The 19,112-nt window shown below is 42.0% G+C and overlaps 1 protein-coding gene across 1 annotated transcript in view; it reads right to left on the bottom strand.

Moving 5' to 3' along the window:
• Positions 1-19,112, bottom strand: part of angpt1 (angiopoietin 1) — a 51,669-nt gene that overhangs the window by 7,106 nt on the left and 25,451 nt on the right. Inside the window, exons 5-7 of the mRNA XM_083981647.1 lie at positions 12,595-12,722; positions 11,121-11,222; positions 7,977-8,143 (exon numbers count right to left, since the gene is read on the bottom strand). Coding sequence (XP_083837773.1) covers positions 7,977-8,143; positions 11,121-11,222; positions 12,595-12,722 — 397 coding nt within the window. The remainder of the gene's footprint in view (positions 1-7,976; positions 8,144-11,120; positions 11,223-12,594; positions 12,723-19,112) is intronic.

Here is a 19,112-nt window from a genome sequence, read left to right as displayed (position 1 = left end):
GAGAACATGCGATGTCAAAGATGAGGTCTGCCACTGCTCTGATAAAGACCAGACCTTGCAGCACATTTACTCTGTTTTCCAAAGCTCTTACGTTCACAGTCGCACTGACAGGCCGCCAAGGCACATCATCAAGTGAGATTTTCAGCATGACACTTGTGACAGGCTGCTTTAAATAGTCTGCGGCTGTGTTTACGGCCTGCGCTGCCTATTTACCAGACCTATAATCCCGGACCCGACTGACATCTGCACTTTTTCCTGTCAGGGTCCATTATGCTCTCAAATGATAAGTGGGGTAATCCGAAGATGGGCCAAGTAATGAACTCAAGAGGAAGAGATGCTCTTCCTGAGAACCGTTTCTAAGAATGAGAGAGAGAGAGAGAGAGAGAGAGAGAGAGAGAGAGAGACACAGAGCCTGACAGAGTGGAGGCGTCTTGTAATTCATGCTAATGAAATGTATCAGGGGACAGACATCTGGTCAGACGGATGAGGAACTTCACAGGCAGTGCATGCTAATCTGATTGTTCCTGTTAAAGTCATTTAGTGGTGCGATTGGTCAAGGCTCATTAGGAACCAAAATATTGAGCTGAGGGAAATAATTAGGTTTTACTCAATGACCCCTCTGGGGAGTGTCATCTCATTCCTCTGACATCCATCTGGCATGTTTGTGATCTTTAAATGTATTTACAAATTCAAAGTAGTAACAATGCATGTCATCTTACAAAGAGTGAACTCACTGACAACACAGATGTTTTTCCTTTTATGGTATTTTATCTTGCAAATACCTGCAGGTTTTACTTGGATTTCAGAGGTAGTGAAATCACAATAGCACCCCAGTCAACAATTACATTAACAGGACTAGCTATTGAACCTGTTGCATAATGTAGCAATAATGACTAGTAACAGTTCCAATGTTAGCCAGCTGAGTAAACTAGCTTAGCTCCCCAGCTGCCACTCTTTTACTGGAATATACAACTACACGAGAAGTGAGGCAAATTTCAATCAGTAGTCAATAGTTCAACACTAATAATAGAGATATCCAGGACAAACAAATGAATAGACAGAACACTCATGTGGATAAAACTGTTTCCAATGAAAACTGTTCATGAGTCTGACGCTAATCTTGAGTAACTGGGATGTTGCTCCTAGAGAAGAGTGATTATTAAATGTGTCAGGCTCCACGAATGATGTTCCACTCTTTGTTGTGTTGTGGTGGCTGCAAATGTCTCCTGTGGAGATGCAATGAAAAACCAGCGCAAATAAAACCAAAACTATTTGCATGACTAAAGACCACTGGGGGTGAATAGAAAAATATTTCTTTTTTGTCGTTTGGGTGAACTGACGCCTTAAAGCTTTGATACAGATTCAGTTTCAGTCGTAATGAGTCTATGCTCTGGAGCATTACAGCTGCAAACTGTGTACGTGGGAAATGACTTGTTGCGGGGTCAGGTGAGGAATCAGATGACTTGGACGTGTTTATCTGAAACCATTTCCAAGTAAAACTAGGTTACAATGACATTATATCACAGAATCGTAAAAAACATCTTTTCACAGTTATACTGTATATGCTGATCTTACCAGAGCAATGAACCCTTTTGAGTTAAAAATCTTCATTCCACTGGTTAGCTTTTTGATATGTTACACATGTTACACGTGTTACACATAAAACACTGGCTTAGCATTACTGCGAAAGAACAATGATAAGGCTAGCAATTACAAATTAGCCTTTGTGTTTGTAAAAATGCACCTGCCCTGAAGTTGCCTTCATGTGGAGAGAGAAGCCTTCATAGAAGCTGTGGTCCAAGAGTCAACAAACGTCTTTCCCTAGTTACTTTCCCTCTTGTTGATGCTGTTGATGGAAAATGTCATGGGGTCAAGGACGGATGTGAAGGAGAATTCATGAGGAAAAAAAGGAAAAGACGACTGCATTTCTGAGAAAATCCAAAAATCCCACTGCACTTAGCCATGTTGCTGTTGCAGGGGATTGTGGGATAGCATTATCTCCCATCCGTGTGCTCCCTATGCTTGCAGAGATAAGTAAGGAAGCACTGAAGCACCTTTCTTTGGGATTTAGAGGATTCAAACACCCCTTATCTTGCCTGCCATTTAGATTCTATCAGGAGATTTTCGGCTGCAGCCAGAGGACTTCCTTAAAGTTGGTCCTCTTCAAAAATGTGTCCCCTCCTGCCCACACAGAGGACAGATGTGTTGGATTACAGCTCAGCAGGTTCAGACTGGCGTGGGGCCATAGATCTGCTAACATGCCGGCCTGTTAGTGGTCTCTCTTTTATCAAATTTAAGTGACTCTTCTGTGAATGATCACAGTAATGTGCACAAAACCTTCTTAAAACTCTAAAATGAAAGTGGCTGCAGCAATTTCCTCTAAAATGTCACTTTTCATCTTTTCACTGACACTCCGAGCTTAGCCTGCTTGTTTTCTTTCATCTCCCTACATGAAGGCAACTACCCAGTCAGCTGAGAGTCCAGTGCATGCTTTACACACCTGGCAGTCATTAGTCCCCCGAACTGCAGTCTGATTGGCCCATTGCAGAGGTTAATCACCCTGACCAGTGGTTCGCTTCCTACTGCGAGGCCACAGTGGTGTCTGGCTGACTGCGGCCTGCTCGGTTGCCCTCTTGCCACTGGGTGTCATATACATATAGTTCCACTGAGGATACACCAGAGGTCACTAATAGGTGGACCACAACCCTCAGCCGGACCCAGACGCCGTTTCACTCTGACCTGTAAATTACTGAGAATTATCGCATATTGATGGACTGTTTAACCAGAACAGGTTTTCTACTGAGCACTGGCCACGTGATTCTACTCAATTGTAGCGACTCAAGCAGACAAGACCATAAACAATGTCAGGGAAACCAATGGGGAAAGTGGAATATGAGAAGGGGAAAAAAGTGTCACAACTGTTGAATTGTTAAGATGTGTTGTGATAGTTGATATGATAAAGTATGATAAATAAGGATGAAATTGTTAGGAGGTGAAATGAAGATTAGATAAGTAACTCTTCAGAATTTCTCTGGTTAAGTTAGCGCTACTCTTCTTAGAAAACTATAGGAAATCTGTTGTGTGTCATGAATATTCATCTTCAACCAAACTGACAAGAAACATTTCATTTGAACTGAAGGCTTGCTTACAGCGGTTTGTTTTGTTGTCACAGAGACTGATCTGTCATCTGCGAGTTCAGTAGTTGATATGATCGCACCCTTGCCATTTTTAGTCAACAGATCTGTCTCCGTGACAACAGAGCAGACCTCCATCCATCCACTGATGAATACAGCGCATTATGGCTGACAGCTTGGTGGACCTCGTGTTGGGAATGTTTTCGTGCGCAATCAGAAATGTATTATTATTTTGATTATTATTATTTGTTTTTAATTGTAAACTGTGGAACCTGAAGCTTGCATGGATGCAGTTCAAGTCGACATAACTTGAGATATCTGAGATTATCTCAGTGTGAGTCTTGGAAAGGAGAGAAGTCACCGTGTTTTGGAACCCAAACCTCTGCCAATTTCTTTCCTAAATCCCCACATGAAAAACATCTAAACTAGATCTGTCTGATCCCGTGGGGAACTCGGCCCATTACCACACAGTATGGAGAAATCACTGTATTTAAGAACTTGGCTGTGCGAACAAGGAGGGATATTGAATAAATATGTAATGGCTCGTTCAAAAATAAACACCGTTTTTTTTTTTTTGCAGCCGGGAGGCTTTGAACGTACGTACGAAATGCTTTCCTCTGAAAACCTCAACTTGTGTCTGTGCATATATTCAGCTGAGTGAATGTTTACATTGTGGATGACTTTGGAAATGATGGTTCTCTCAGGTGCCCAGGGTACTTTAATGCATCTTCACATGTGCATTAGTGTTCTAGGATGCATTAAACACGCCCAGACACTCAGTGACCCATGTTCCACTCCGCGGAGGTGGTTGCATGAAACTTAATATTCTTATTTCTGGAGAGAATAAGTTCACTATACTGACATGGCCGGGCCCTTGGTACCAAAAGTTGCACAGTGTATAAAATCTAAACATCTAAATGCTTAAATAACTTTAAAACGGTTTTCACCTCTGATCCAAGAGGCAGAACTGAAGACGCCCCTGGGATCGGAGGTTCGTGATCTTCAAGTTTCTCCAACCAAGTCCATCTGCCCTCAATTCAACTGTTCTTGGAGTTCAGTTTATGGAACTGTTTTCTTGTTACATAATTTAGTTTTGTGTAACATGCAATTGCAACCCTTTCTGTGCCGTAATTTTATCTCTGACTCAGCACTTTGCTTTGTTCTTCCCTTTGAAAATGAGGGTGATTACCTAAAAGTGTTGATCTGATGGCCATTGTTAGAACAATATTTGCAGGTCATTAAATTACATTTGATTTCATTGTTTTCATTTCTGCAATTCTGCCGTACCACAGCAGCCAAATTATCTATGATGATAGGGGACAGTAACCTCTGCAATTACGACGCCCTCGGTCACAATGACAAAACGCTAATTTCACGTAATTTGAGGTCGTGGTTCAGTGAGAACTAGGTCAACCCAACTTTACCCCCCAAAAGACGACTAGTAGCCCTTCAGATTTAAGAAGCATCAACAACTATATAACCTTTTATCAAGTATGAAAAGTTGAGTGCAATTGTTTTTGAATATTTTTTTATTGATAAGCTATGAATTAATCAACAAATTACTTCACATTGAATATTTTTTTTACAGTGACAGATCCCATCTTCAGTAAAACCTTGGAGCCCCAAGCCCCCGGATTTAACAGCGCTGGACTCGGCAGTACTGTATTAACAAGCTGTTATCTTTTGTCACCTCCAGCCATCAGTTATGATTCATGGAGCTTAACTCTCCCAGGGCAGGATGGCCTCCATGAAAACAGCGCTCAACACAGTCTAATGGTGTTGACTGAGAAAAATAATGATTCTTCCAGTGCTGTTAAATTTGATGCTTAAATGGGTTTCCTGGGACACTGAGTACAAACATACCTATAATAACCCCTGGAATATTCCTATCCTTAACTACCACTGCATCATTGCCAGACACTAAAAAAGCAATTTGAGAGTATAAATAGTCTCAATGGGTTTTCATTCTTACAATTTTAATGAAAATATCAACCAAATGGAACCTATCCAGGAACAGATATGCCACTTTATTTTGAAAATATTTCTCAAACTATTCTAATCACCTGATTTTAAATTATGTATTGATAGAACAGCGTTTTTATGGTGGACAAAGCCGAAAAGAATTAGATGTCACCTATTAAAATTGATGGCAGCTCAAGAGTTTAAGCTTGCTGGTAATAAATATGACGTTTATTCCATGTACATAATCTTAAAGGATTAGGACCCTATATGTCATAGAGAAATAATTGCACACCCTCCCTCTCTACAAGTGGAGTCATTTCCGTTTTTTACAGTGTAGGCAGATGAAACCATGAAGCTGGCGGCAAGGCAAACATTTCCTGGCTTCACTCGGTATTGTCGATGATAAACGGTGAGTCATGCTCAGTGCTGGACTATTCAGTTGTTCTCCCTGGTGTCTAAGTGGTCCGCTTGTCTGTCCGTGGCTTTGTTTATGTGCTTTCTTTCGTCTTACGATGTGTATGTGTGAAACAGAAACACACGCATGCACGCACGCGCACACAGCAAGAAGCAGATTGACTATACCATATGAGGTCTTTGTAAATGTTTGTCTGACTTTTGCTGACGCAGACTATATTCCAGTAAACCACCATGGATGACAGAAAACAATCCAAAACTAACTCAAAATCGAGCCATATCGCTTACAACTACCTCTTGTGTTTCAGGGCAATAAATGCAATCTGCACAACTTGTCACAGATTGTTTGACATTTAAATGGCAGGAGGTGCCAAAGCAGAAAGAACAGAGAATGTGGCTGCGTCGGTGTGTTTGAGGCCAGGCCATCTGGTTTGTTTTGGCCCGGGATTCAGAGGAGCAATGCGTGATTATCATACCGCAACTATTTTTCAAGAACAAATCTATTTATAGAGTTCAGCATGTCGAATTGACTGCTAAACAGAGAGAGCCTGCATCCAAAACAGGCTAGGATGGCCAGGGATGCCCTTTGGTTCTTTCAGCGGAAGGAAAACAATTATTTCTTCCCCAATTCAAAAGAACAAAAGGTTAAGTGTGGGATGTTGCAAGTATGTGCGAGGCACATGGCATTGATGACAAAAAAGCAAGTATGACTGTGTGTGTGGAAGTTTCAAAAAGGTTGGTTATACTCAAGAATAATAAGTCAGACCACAGCCAGAAATTAAGACTAAGGGTAACAACAGATGGAGTTTGATCGAAGACTTCCAACGTCAAAACAAAAAAACAAAAAAGATCTTCCACTTGATTGAAATCCATTTCTTAAGTCCTTAGGGATAAACCACAAAGCCCACTCCAGGTTCATACCCCTCAAGACGGAAAACCTTGTAAAATGAAACCCCTGTCATCGCAAGACAATTCTTAAAATTAGAAATGGCAACAGGCTTAACGGCCTCCCAGCTCCAGGGAAACTCTTCAAACCTGTATTCTGCTGTATTCTCTGGAGCTTGGGTGCAAGAAATGGAAGGATTGAGGTAAAGGCTTCTAAGCTACAAAATCCTGCTCCTTATCTCGTCACTCGGAGCCAAGCACGAGACATTTCGCAACGGAAAGGGACCTCTTATCAGAGAGAGCCGACGGTCTAGTGAAAACAGCAGAATTGGAGATGTCAGACCTTCTGCTCCTAAGCCAGCAAATGCTTGGAAATCGGTGGAATTTGCAGTAGTTTTCCACATCTGAGAGGGCCAAGCATCTGCCATAGTTTGAGGCCTGTTATCATTAACCCCCTCAAAAGAAAACAGAAACCTTCGCCCCCACAACATGCAAGGACAAAGCGTCAATCAAAGGGAAAGTTTGCAACGAGTAGACGATGACAGGAGATACATTTGGGTTGGAAAGAATTCGCAATGAGAAAAGTCTCACCACACTTACATAACTGAATCGACATGATTTAAGTGTCTGGAGAGCTCACAGTTCCTGCCATGTTTATAATCTTTTGGACATTTTGTTCTTCCATTGTAGTATTTTTTTTTCTTTTGTCCTCCCTTCATCCCTCCTTCCTTCCATTAGTGACGACACACTTTGACAAGCTTCTGATCTGAAGTGATCGAGGTCACAAGAGGTCATACTATTACAATACTCAAGTATTTCCTTCTGCTGCTCTGCTAATGTGCTGCCTTCACTATGCAATCATTATAATCACATGATCACAGTGATGTGTTTGCTTGGTGATGTTTGAGAGACAGAATGTTTAATGTGCTAGTTTAACAGGCTAGCTAATCAGCACTAGACAAACAATACAGTTGGGGGTTATTCTTCTTAGTTTCCTAGAGCTTCTAGATATTTTTAGGCTCTAGATCAAAGATGACCACGAGTTATGATTACTCAGCGGTGTGTGAATGGTTGTATCACATACAATGGAGAATTCATTCAGTTAATTTCTGATTAATCTCAGTTACTGTACGCGGTGGTGTTGAATGAACAAGAGATTACCAAAGTCATTGGGATGCATCCTCTGGAGATCCTGAATGTAGGTAGTAAATCTGTCCACGGGCTGTTGAGTTATTCACGCTGAGCCAAGATACATACAGATTTAAAGCCGTCTTTGGCTAATATGGCCAAAAGTAATTTTTTCACTTATTTGCAGAGTCAGTATTTTATTCATTATTTTATACTGAAATCAAGATCACTTTAACATGTGGTTCAAATACGCAGCAATTTGATTCTGGAACAACAGATCCAGTCCCCAGGATGTTTTTGATCTAAGTTTACCAGCTACAATGAAAAGCTGTAATGGAGAAAGAATTTTTTTTTTCTCTTTTTACTGGCCGTATCCTCCTTGGCCTAAAAACAGAACACTGAAAAAAGATCAGAAATAAGAAGCAAAAAGAAAAAATATGTGAGTATCATTACCTGTAGTTTTGTTTCTCACTGCCGATCTGGAAGCGGTCGTACAGTGAGAAGGCCTGGTGTCCGTCCCAGTCTGTCAGCTCGACGCGGAGAGCGTACTGCCTCTGGCTGGTCAACTGGTATACATACTCGTTCCCCAGCCAGTGCTCTGCAGACACGCTCCCAAAGCCCTGCAGGGACAGAGAAGAAACACAATAATCAGCATGGAAGAACCGCCGAAAATCCTTTTTTTTGTAAATCATAAACCAGATGATTATTCATTGCCATCTCCTCTTGGTTCCAAGAGTGATAAAATCTCGACGCTAGAGGATTGCGGAATCGATGTGAAGGAATTTTCTAATTTATTTACTAATTTATTTTTGTGTCAATCTGAAATAAGATGAGAACAAATGGTTCAGGATAATAAATAAAAATGTGGCTGTTTATCCACCAGGAGAAATGTTTCTGTCCTGTCATAGCATCCCCCCCGCCTCCTATTTGTCCAGACCGCAGCGCTAAAGCCAAAAACATTACTCACATTGTATATTAACATATTTTATGCTGGTTTTTATAAGCACGCTTTTGGCTTTATCGTCCACATGGATGTAAATTGGGACCAGCTGAAAGAGACACACACCTTTTTCCACCTCTGCCTCTGAAGTCACACATGCTAAAGTCATTATTACTTAGATTCTACTTTCTCAAAATATATACTGCATGCAGGGACACTACTTCAAACAACTGCAAAAAGTTGTATTTGATCAGAGTGGCTGCCGGTCACAGGCAAAATGCTTCTGACAGCAGCAAGAGCGGCAGATTGCAGATGGGGGAATATCACGAAGCAGGATGACATTACAGCTCTGACAGGATGGTCTGGACCGCTCCATTAAAGACTGAGAAGGAGGGAGGGTGGAGGCAGAGTCAGAGAGAAGTCTGTGTTTGTGCTGAGCGTGTGTGGTGATGTGGAATGGGGAGGGAAAGTAAATATGGGGCATTCCTCGGGCCTTAGGCATGTCCTGCTGAGTGGGTGGAAGAGAAAGTTACTGGGGCCCATTACAGCTTTCTCTACCCCCCAACCCCTCCCACCCCCTTTCTCTACAATTGATCTCACTCACTGATGAGATGTTCCCTTCTGACTGGCTTTCAGCTCAGTCCAATGCCTCCTACTGTGACCGCGGTTTATCTCCAGAGCTCTGGCTGGAGCGAAGGTTTGGAGTCGAGCTATGTTGACAGTTTTCCTTTATATAGTTCCGGTGCTTTCGCGATTCTCGACACGCAAACCTGATCTACATCACTCTGTTCGGAGAAGACGAGGAAACGTTTAGTCACATTGTTGGACCGGGCCCTTGGTTTTTCAGAGTCGTCGTAAACACAGATCACAGTAAATCTCGGAAACTGTTGCACAAATACAGAGATAAACTGGAATTACCATGAGAACCCGATTCTCCAATACAGTGGTTCCCATCTTTTACTGTCTGACGTATTCCTACTTCACCACACATCATGTTCTCATGAGCTGTTTATAAGATGGATGTTATCAACTATATAACAATGGATACTGGTCCATTACAATCAAATACACAATGTTTCAGTTGGTCGAGTAGCAGAAACTGGGCTTTGCTGCCCTTTCAACTGTTGATTACATTTTTGGCAAAGATTTCTTCGAGGAAAAATATTAATTCCTTGCATTATTAAATATTTGAACTGGTTTTCATTATTTACATTTTAAAGTATTTCAGCTGCCTTTCCATTTCTCTGAATTAACTATTTCCGCTTCTTCACTTGTTGCCAGAAACTAGTTTTCAATTGATGTGAAAGTGTTGATGAACTCAGCCAACTGGTTAATGTAAATTAACTAATTAACTAAATTAGATGAACAACATACTTTGCTTACTTCAAGAGCAATGTTAGGGGACAATTTCAATAAGATGAAAGGCTGTGTGGTTTCCTATTAATGTAATTACAAACATGAGCTGGCCTTTAGATCTTGTTTTTAAATGTGCACCACATCCCTGTTGCCAAAACTCTCTCTGTGGACCCACAAAGAGACAGCATCTAAGTTTTGACTGACAGATTTACGGATCCTCCACGTGTGTTAGATCTGTGAGCACAAGGCTCCAGAGACCAAGAATGAGGAATTTAATAACACAATAAAACGGCTTCGAACTCCTCAGGTCTTTTCAAAGAGACCAACAGAAACACTGTGATGTTAGATCAGCACTGCAGGGTCTGTGAGTGTCGGTGCACCTGTGCCTCTTGAATTTTCTTCTCTATTCTTCTATTTGCTTTCATTAATTTCATTATCTATTCATGATAGGTTGGTTAAATTGATTTTTCATCCCAAAACCTGCACAATTATTCCTTTAAAACGGGCGATATGGAGATTCCTCATTGAAATGAGGCTGTAATTAATTATGTTAGTTCTGTCTTTAATTAGTTTCACTGTGGAAGTTGTAATATCCCACAAACATGACATCCATCAAGAGCAGAGGGGGAAAATAATTAAACAGAAAGCATATTACAGGGGATTGAATGAACACTGAAGTCCATTAAACAATAAACTGTGAATGCTGGAGGAAGGTATACACAGGTGACTGTGACACCGCAAACACCAGCAATGCAACCGCTACGATAATAAACCCAATTTACCGTCCAAACACAGCAAAGCTTGGAAATGTTAACACCCTTAATGCAAATATGCATAGACTTTTTCCTTGATGACAAGCAGATGAAAACACCGGGCACCAGGAGAAAGAGACTAAACAAATGTGTTGTTTTCAGATTTAGGTAATAATTTCCTGTTGGAAAGGAGAAAAGAATAACAGCATGTCACAGATGCTTCGGAGCAAATATTGTCTCACCGTGGACAATATTGCTAATGCAAAAAACGGCAGGGGAGTAATTTGCGGCTGGAGGAATGACATCTGGCCGAAGCGTTCCAAAGGGTCTTGGATCAGCGGATCCAGCGTTCCTGTTTTCAACATGCTCAAAGGCCAAAGATTGCACGCTGTTTGTCATAACCCACTTGCAGAAGCGTATTTTTGAAACAGGATGTTTTACTCACTGCGCGATTTCGTAATGTATTGCTAATGGATGAGGAAAAGTGTCTGGACGCTGGGAGAGTGTCTGTGTCTCGAGTATTCATCGTGTCATCATGTCATGTCTCACCGTCTTGTACTCTTTCCATGTTTTCTGGAAGTCCACGCTGCCGTCTTCTCTGCGCTGGATGACCGTCCATCCGCCACCGGCTGTCTCCATGTTGCAATACACCTACATGATGGAAAAGAAAAAGAGGGAGGGTGGGAAAAACATACATTTATGAAGGGCATACAGGTTTTGGTACAGTAATATAATATAATAGATGTAATTTAAGAACAAAAGTATTGAATTCAATATTCAGAGCAACTCTCGGTGGCATTGGAAAACAATGAGAGGTCATCTGGACAGTGATTCGGTTCCAGACACTCCTTTTCCCAGCTTTCATGATGAATCATCTTTGGGAATGCGATGTATCTGTGTTCTCCTCAAACATAATCAGCGTCTCCTTATCCCTCACCAAGTCCCCAGAGATGTTCCTCATCAGAGGGCCTTGTTTCTGGGGGATCAAAGTGGAGGTCCGAGCCGGACACATACCAGCAGACACCTGGGTATAATGTGGCCCTTAACCTTGGACCTCAGTGTGTGTAAGCTGATAAGGCAGGGCCGGTGCTCCGTCTGCAGCGTTGCTCTTTGTTTTGAGGAGGAGACCCCAGGGTGGAGCGGAGAAGGTCTCTCACCTCAGCCAGCCCACACAGCTGAACACACATGAACACAGCCTGGGTATAATTAAGGAAGTACCTCTGACAGAATCATTTTCCCTGAGACTAGCTCATCATTCATTGCATACATGTACCACAAAAAAAGAGCGCACAAAGGGAATGCACCGAACACACTCAGCATTTACCATAATAATGCGTAAAAACATGTAGTGGGAGTCAGTATGAATGTTACCATGTTACTCATACAGTATCTACTTCGCAAACTGATACTTTCTGAACAGACAGCACAGACGATCTTTCTAATACTGAAGGACAGCGACAGGATGTATGTGTACAAAGAGCTCTAAGAAGAAGCTGTCCACACAATAATCACTATCGTTTCAGTCGTTCGTTACACGTTTCAGTGTATGCCCACAAACTGCTTCATCTGCTTTGGAAAAAAACAATTTGAATTGAATAAGGAAATCCAAATTATAGTTTAAACAAAATCAGCAGCACCATGCTTGAGTTAGAGAGACATAACACACACACACACACAACACACACAAACCTTTTGCCAACCTCCTTAACATCTTAAATCATCACTCCAAACAATCAAGAACATAGTGTAGAGGGTACGAACAGACACATATCCACACGCACTTGAACCATTGTCACCATCCTGATCAGCTCAGTGTCCTGTTTCACATCTCTGTTTCCACTGCCAAGTGTATTTTCAGCTTTCAATATTCCTACACCAGCTAGCACCCGTCACTCACACTCATCAGGGGCTGATGTCCTGTGGAGGCTCAGGGTTTTTAGCTCACACCAATAAAGCTGAGTTTGACCTTAGCTCAAATAAAATGAGATTGATATTTTCACATCCTGATTTCACAGTTTCTCACCTTTTTGGTCTCCTGGGCATTGATCTGGATGGTGTAGATGGCATTCCTATGGAAGCCAGCCTGGTAGAGGTCGGCACAGTCGCGGAACTTTTTCTCTTCTTCTGCAGCTTTTGTGCTGTTAGGAACAACTGTGGATAGACAAGAAAGAAACGAGCACAGTGTCAGACTACTTTTCTCTATGGAATAGTGGATCTCCAATTTAACATAGGAGACGTACTTATGGTTGATATCAAAATAAGCATAATGTGTTTCCAAGTCATTGGAAACACATGCTCTTTTCTCCAGCAGACTGAAATGGTTTAAGGTCTTCGCCGTACAACAGATGTTAGTTTTAAGTAAGAGAATGAGAAATAGGAAATAAGCACATTCACTCACTTTTTTGCCACAAGTGAATTGAGAAAATGCTCTCATGTCAGGTTTGGAGCTTCACTCAGGTTGTTATTAGCTTAGCTTAACTTACAATGATTGATGCTTCTCCTGTGAGTATGTGTATTACATATGGAGCAAGATGCAGGAGGTGTTTGCTGAGTTTAGCATATAGAATGGAAGCAGGAGGAAACACCTGGCCTGGCTATACTGTATACAAGGTTTAACATATCTGTTTACCTTATATCACCAAATCACACATCTTGTTGTTTTACCAGTTCACATCGAACACCAAAAGGCTGTGGTTTTACTTGAGTCTCAAATGGGGAGTTGTTTTTTCTAAATTTTTATTGGACTAGACTAGTTGTTTCCCCCTGCCTCCAGTCTCATACAGTATGCTAAGCAAAGGCTAAGCTCATCATCTCCTGAATCTTGACCCGAACATAGTGATAAATGCTCACCAGAGTGGTACCAATCATTTCATCATTAGAATTAGAAATGCCAAATGTTCATGAAATGATCATAGTTGTAACTATTCAAATTATTTGAGTTTTTGTAGAAAGAGATAATGTCAGGGAAGATTGCTGCAGTCTCCATTTTTTAAAGATGTTATAAAAATTGCTCAGGTGTTGGTGCCACAATATAAAGTGAAAACATAAAAGAACGGTTCAAATAAACACTGTGCCAAGGATAAGATACCTTAAAACATGTGACCTCTCCTGCAGCCTCTCATGTCAGACAAGTATGGAAAAGTTCTATAATGTTTTATGAAATTACAAATCGCAAGAAACCCCGCAACAGGTCAATTTATCATGTTTCACATCTGCACATCTCAGAGGAGAAAACATAAAAGGAGTCCGAGGCAGAAGCTGGTCGGTGAAGTCTCACTGTGAGTATCTTGTAACCGCCTGATAAAATCTGAGGGCGACCAGTGTATTAACAAGAGACAGGCAGTTCATCGACTGGGTGATTTCTCACTCCGAGAGAAGGCCTCAGTCTTGACGGACCAGCTGCATCCATTTCCATCTGCAGATAATTATGGCGGCACTATTTTGAAACCAAGCAAGGGGCTAAGGACAAAATACTACAAGCTATAAATTTCAAGTTCCTGTTATAACAAGTGGTTTATATTTACCTTCCAAGCCCTTGTTGTATTGATGGAAATTCCTTCCGATTTTCCCTTTTTTCTCTCTCCTCTCTTTCTTCCTCCCTTTCTCCTGTCATGTGAGGGGTTCATCTCAGTTTTCACACCATTGTTTGTATTGTTGGAGTTGTTAAGTCGAAGAAGATGTCAGTGAAATGTGTCAGCAAACTTTAGCCTTTTGCTCTGATCCCTCCTCCTAAGCGGAGAACTTCCCCCGTGGAAGCAGGGCGCTTATTTGGGTGTACTATTGGAGCGTTTTGACAAAGTATTGAGTGTCAGCGACAAGAATCTCCTGCTGCGACGGGTTGACGGAGTGGGCCCTCGCGCACCAGACTCTAATGCTACAAAGGGTGGCCCTGTCAGGTGGTAATTTACCCCAAGCTGACATACAGCGGGGGACGTTTGAAAGGCCAGAGAGATCACTGCCAGGGGGGGAGCTTTCTGGTATTCGATCCGCAACAGTGTGTACAATTATTTCACAATCTTCTTTGAGACTGGTGGAAGAGGACCGTCTTCTGAGGGACAGGACGCTGCTCCAGTGTAGGAGCGGCTCCCCTTGAACAGCTTGCTGCCCAGCTCTACAAATATTATTTATGTCCCAATATTTATTTACAGAAAAATATTTTGTGGTTCAGTGGGGACTCGTATTCAGTAGGGGGTTCATGTGAAAAGACCAGCAGGGCTTGGGTGTTTGCATAAATCAGTACCCTTGCCAAATGAGCCAAAATAGTGGAGCTACGGAGAGTGAATAATGGAGCTAAATGGACTGCCATGGACATCACAGCTCCCATGTGACTATAATCAGTCTTTAAATACCGCAGAGAGTTGAAATGATTCATACACGAACCAATTAATTTCTCTGGTGTATTCTTATATGAAGGATGCAAAGTACTGTAAAATTATGCCAGTTCATTCCCACAATATATCTTACATAACAGCAATGATGTGGGGCCCTTGCTGAGCTTATGAAGAGGATTTTGGTTGTGTGAAAACTTCAGGGTGAGCTTCATGAGTTAGTGGAAGATAAATCTTTCATTATTGTATATACTACTTTTTCCCATATGCAGCTATGTAAAGAAAAGACACTGCCTACATTACCAAATTGTATGAATAGATTTTTTAAAAAGGAAGTATAAATGTTAACTGTAAAAAAAGCCTGTTCATGTATTTTAGTTGTTGAGCTCCTTGCAACTCATGTGTGATGTATGTTTTTATGGTTAAAGCAGATATCAGTGGAATGTTTTTGTTAATATAAGTCCTAAATAGTCCTATTTTCCGTCAGCAATCACTTACATGAAGTATTTCAGCCTAAACACGAGTCTCTCCGTCACTCTGCTCTGCTGTAACCCGAGGAGAAAATTTTCCTTGTGGGATACAAGTGTTATCCAATGAGGAGAGAGAACGGCATGAAGGGCTGTGTGTGCAGCCAAGGGATGCGCGTGAATGTGGTGACGTAGCACGAGGACCAATTGATGCCTGACAAGGGCGGGGGCTGCTAACTCATGGTGCGTTCAAAGAAACTCGTACTTTGTGTTTTTCCTTCCTGTGAAGTCATACCAGTTCGATCTGGTACGAGTTCACGGGTCGGAAGTTACGAGTGGCCGTTATAGGGAACTTTCACAGACAACAGGATGGTAAAAACACGAGCTACGGGTTACCTGGAACGCTACCAAGTCGTAGTTGTGACTTGAAGCTGTAACTTACGGTTTCAAAAGCCTGCCTTGAACGCAGCATTAGCCGAAACGGCCGTGAAGCTGATATCTGCTTTAAGTTTAAGCAGCTCTTTTTGGACTTAGCTAAAGCCTTAAGATAAACACTGAAAAAGTCAACATGCACTCACGACAATCCTCCCCTATAGTTACAAATGAAATATTTTAGTAATTTTTATCTGGTTAAACCTGGACTCTGGGGTCAAGGTCCTGTGCTTTGTATACATTCAACCCACACATCCCAACCTCCCACCTTCCATGAAATAAAAAGGACATTAGACTTCCTGAATTGTGGCAAAGGTTTTCCTTTTGCTACATCGCCAACAGCATTAAAGACCTGCTGTTCAATTACCAGTCTAGAAGAAACACTGTAATTTCAAACCAATAGCTGTCTCCAGCAGTGGAAACCACTGTGTTTACTTTCGCCTTTTTTTTTTATTTTTTTATTAAAGTTAGCATGCTAACCAACTAGCTTGTCACTTCCTGATAGCAGTTCCTCACTGTGGCCTCCACTGGTTTGACGTACAGTAATACAGTATAAACTCTTGAGGGAGATTTTCACTCTAGTTGTCCGACACACTGCAGCCCTGCAGTGTCCATGGATTGATTCAGACTTATAACACCAGGTGAAATAACTGACCATCTCTGATGACCACAATTGGTATCTACTGCCTTATTAAAAGCCTCTACAACATACTGCTCCATTTAACAGTTTCTGCAGACCATGTGTGCAAACGCAAATAATTGGATGGTTCGAGTCCCTCTGTGAAAATAAAGGTGATAAGTATCCACACTTTTAGGAGGTGACTAGCAAATAATTGCGCATATTTTGCAACAATAGGTGTCGGTTCATTCTCCTGGTCGGTGATGCATGAAAATAATCATGTGAGGCACTTAAATATCTAATCTGGATTGTAAATTTTTGTTTAATAGAGTGCGGCCTGCTACATTGTACTGTACATACTCCAACCTTAACTCTTAATCCCACTCTGTGAGCAGCTGTAAAAATGATGAATGTCATTCATTTAGTGGGATAATACAACACTGTAAAACAAAAATCATATTTAGCAGCCAGAAAATGTTTTACATAGCGTTCCAGAGCTGAGGTCAATTACCGTTAATAACAGTACGTGGCTCATTGCACTCTAATGAGGTTTAGGTAATGATTACAAGCTAAACAAGAGCTCCACTTCTGCATCTGGCCACATCAAAAAATATCTTCCCGACCCTCGGTTCACGCCGCAGTGGCTGAAAACACACTGGAGACCCCAATTGTAGGAAAAGCCATACATGGAGACACGGAAAATAATAATAATACGTTTTTAGAGATTTAGTGTTAGAACTCCCTTTTCTAAGTATCTGTCATCTTGCCCAAAGCAAAGTCAAAGATGATTTGAGTCAATGCTTTAAAAGGAAATGCCCTGGATCAGCTTTCAAAACAAAGCCTAACACATGCAGACGCCACTCCATGGCATGAAACGCTAACCCTTTCCTCAAATGAAAACACTAATCCGTTTCCCAAACAAACAACCCCCCCCCCCCCCCCCCTGAACAGAGAGGAAAAGAAGGAGAGCTTTTCTGCTTCAGTGTCTCAAATGCTGTCGAAACAACAGGGGCAGCGCGTCAGATGATCACTGAGATCTACCTACTCCTTCACTTCCTTCGGACAAGGCGTCCCCCAGGAGCCATTACAGTTTGACTTATTCGTGCTGGGGTGAGGAGAGGCGAGACCTCTGACCTGCGCACCCGCCTCAACCTTCAACACAACCATGGAAGAGGAAAAGACCAACCACAGAGCAGCAGCGGTCACGTTCCATTTCTATCGCTTCTCGTTAAGGCAGCTCCTAATTACCGAAAGGGGGTATGAGCTGAGCTACCCTGCTCTGCTGACCTTTGCGACACTAAAACTGGCAGACATGGTGCCAAATTAAAGGCTAATTTACAGGGAATTAAATCAAACTTGACACATTATCCGTGGCGGTTAAAAAAAAAAAGGCGACCCAAACATGTTGAATCAGGGCCCCGACTTGAATCTCAGCACGATGACTGTCGAGATGATGCATAAAGAGCAGTCAGGCCGAGATGTCTCTAAAGATGTCTGGTAATTAACACAACTCCAGACTAAACAGATGGAGAGCGCGTAAAGGCCATCCGTGACATTTATTGCATGGAACATTACTAATTACTATTAGATTACTAAAGGCAGAAGGCTGATGAATGCAAAGTATGTGTTAATCATGTGCGTGACTCCTACATCCCTCCGTGGCCTTGTTGTTTCCTGTCTGATGGGAAACCTCAAGGAGCACTGTGGGGTCTCGAGGCGTCTCTGCACCAAATCCACAAATGGAAATGAGGTTCCAACCCCCGAGAACACAGAAATTCATGTCAAATCTCCTGTGACCACTGGCATTTAAGGATCAAGTGCGTTTTGCATTTTTTCGTGAGATGGGGGTAAATGAGTTCAGTGCGTTTGACCGTACAAGAAAGGTTGCATTGCTGCCGGGTCAAAATGCTGAGCCAAAAGGGAAACCCCTGGTCTCTTGTTAACAGAAGATGGAGACTCAGAGGAATAAGAATAAGCCTATTACTTTATAACCAGAGCCCTGCTTGACTTTTGAGTGAAGCCGTATGCACAGACTTTATAAAATTAAAGCGTGAAAAGCGATTGCTGCAAGAAAAGAGCACCACGCTGCTTTATGAGGCACCAAGCCTCTTTTAACAGGGGCACGGCATGTTACGATAAGAACTATGTTTCTTTCTACGTGCTGCTCGCAGTGATGCAGAATTTAATAGCCGGTGCATCTCTGCCTTCGCTCAGCGTGGGGTAAGGTTTGGAGAAGTGGTGTCATCATAATTTCATGATGATCGTAAAATCAAAGACGTTGTAGCTGTAACATCTGACCAGGGGAAGTAAGTATTCCAAAACAAGTTGAGTGCTGCCTCATGGTTCAAGCTTCGCGCAGCCAATCCGCAAACTTTCCTTTGCACATTGTGGTCTGGCAAGGGTCAACAAGGCATTTCTCTTGGATGTGAGTTATCGCTAGTGGGGCTGAACGACTTTGGGATCAGTCTATGAGTGACTGAGACATGACTGACAAGTGCTCTCCTCCAGTGAAACATAAACATAAACCTTCATTCTCCCGGATGGACCGAGCCATCGGCATGACGAACATCTGCTTCAAGGAAAAATCATCAGGATTACGGCAGCGGCTGTACTTGGGAGTGCACATGTACCATGCTGACAAGTTGAAGTCATGTTAACCATCTCAATTTGCATGTTAGCCCACGAAAATAAGCCA

Source organism: Trachurus trachurus (genome assembly GCF_905171665.1).
Source record: "Trachurus trachurus genome assembly, chromosome: 11".
Classification (NCBI taxonomy): Eukaryota; Metazoa; Chordata; class Actinopteri; order Carangiformes; family Carangidae; genus Trachurus; species Trachurus trachurus.
This window is presented reverse-complemented; position numbering and strand designations above follow the sequence as displayed.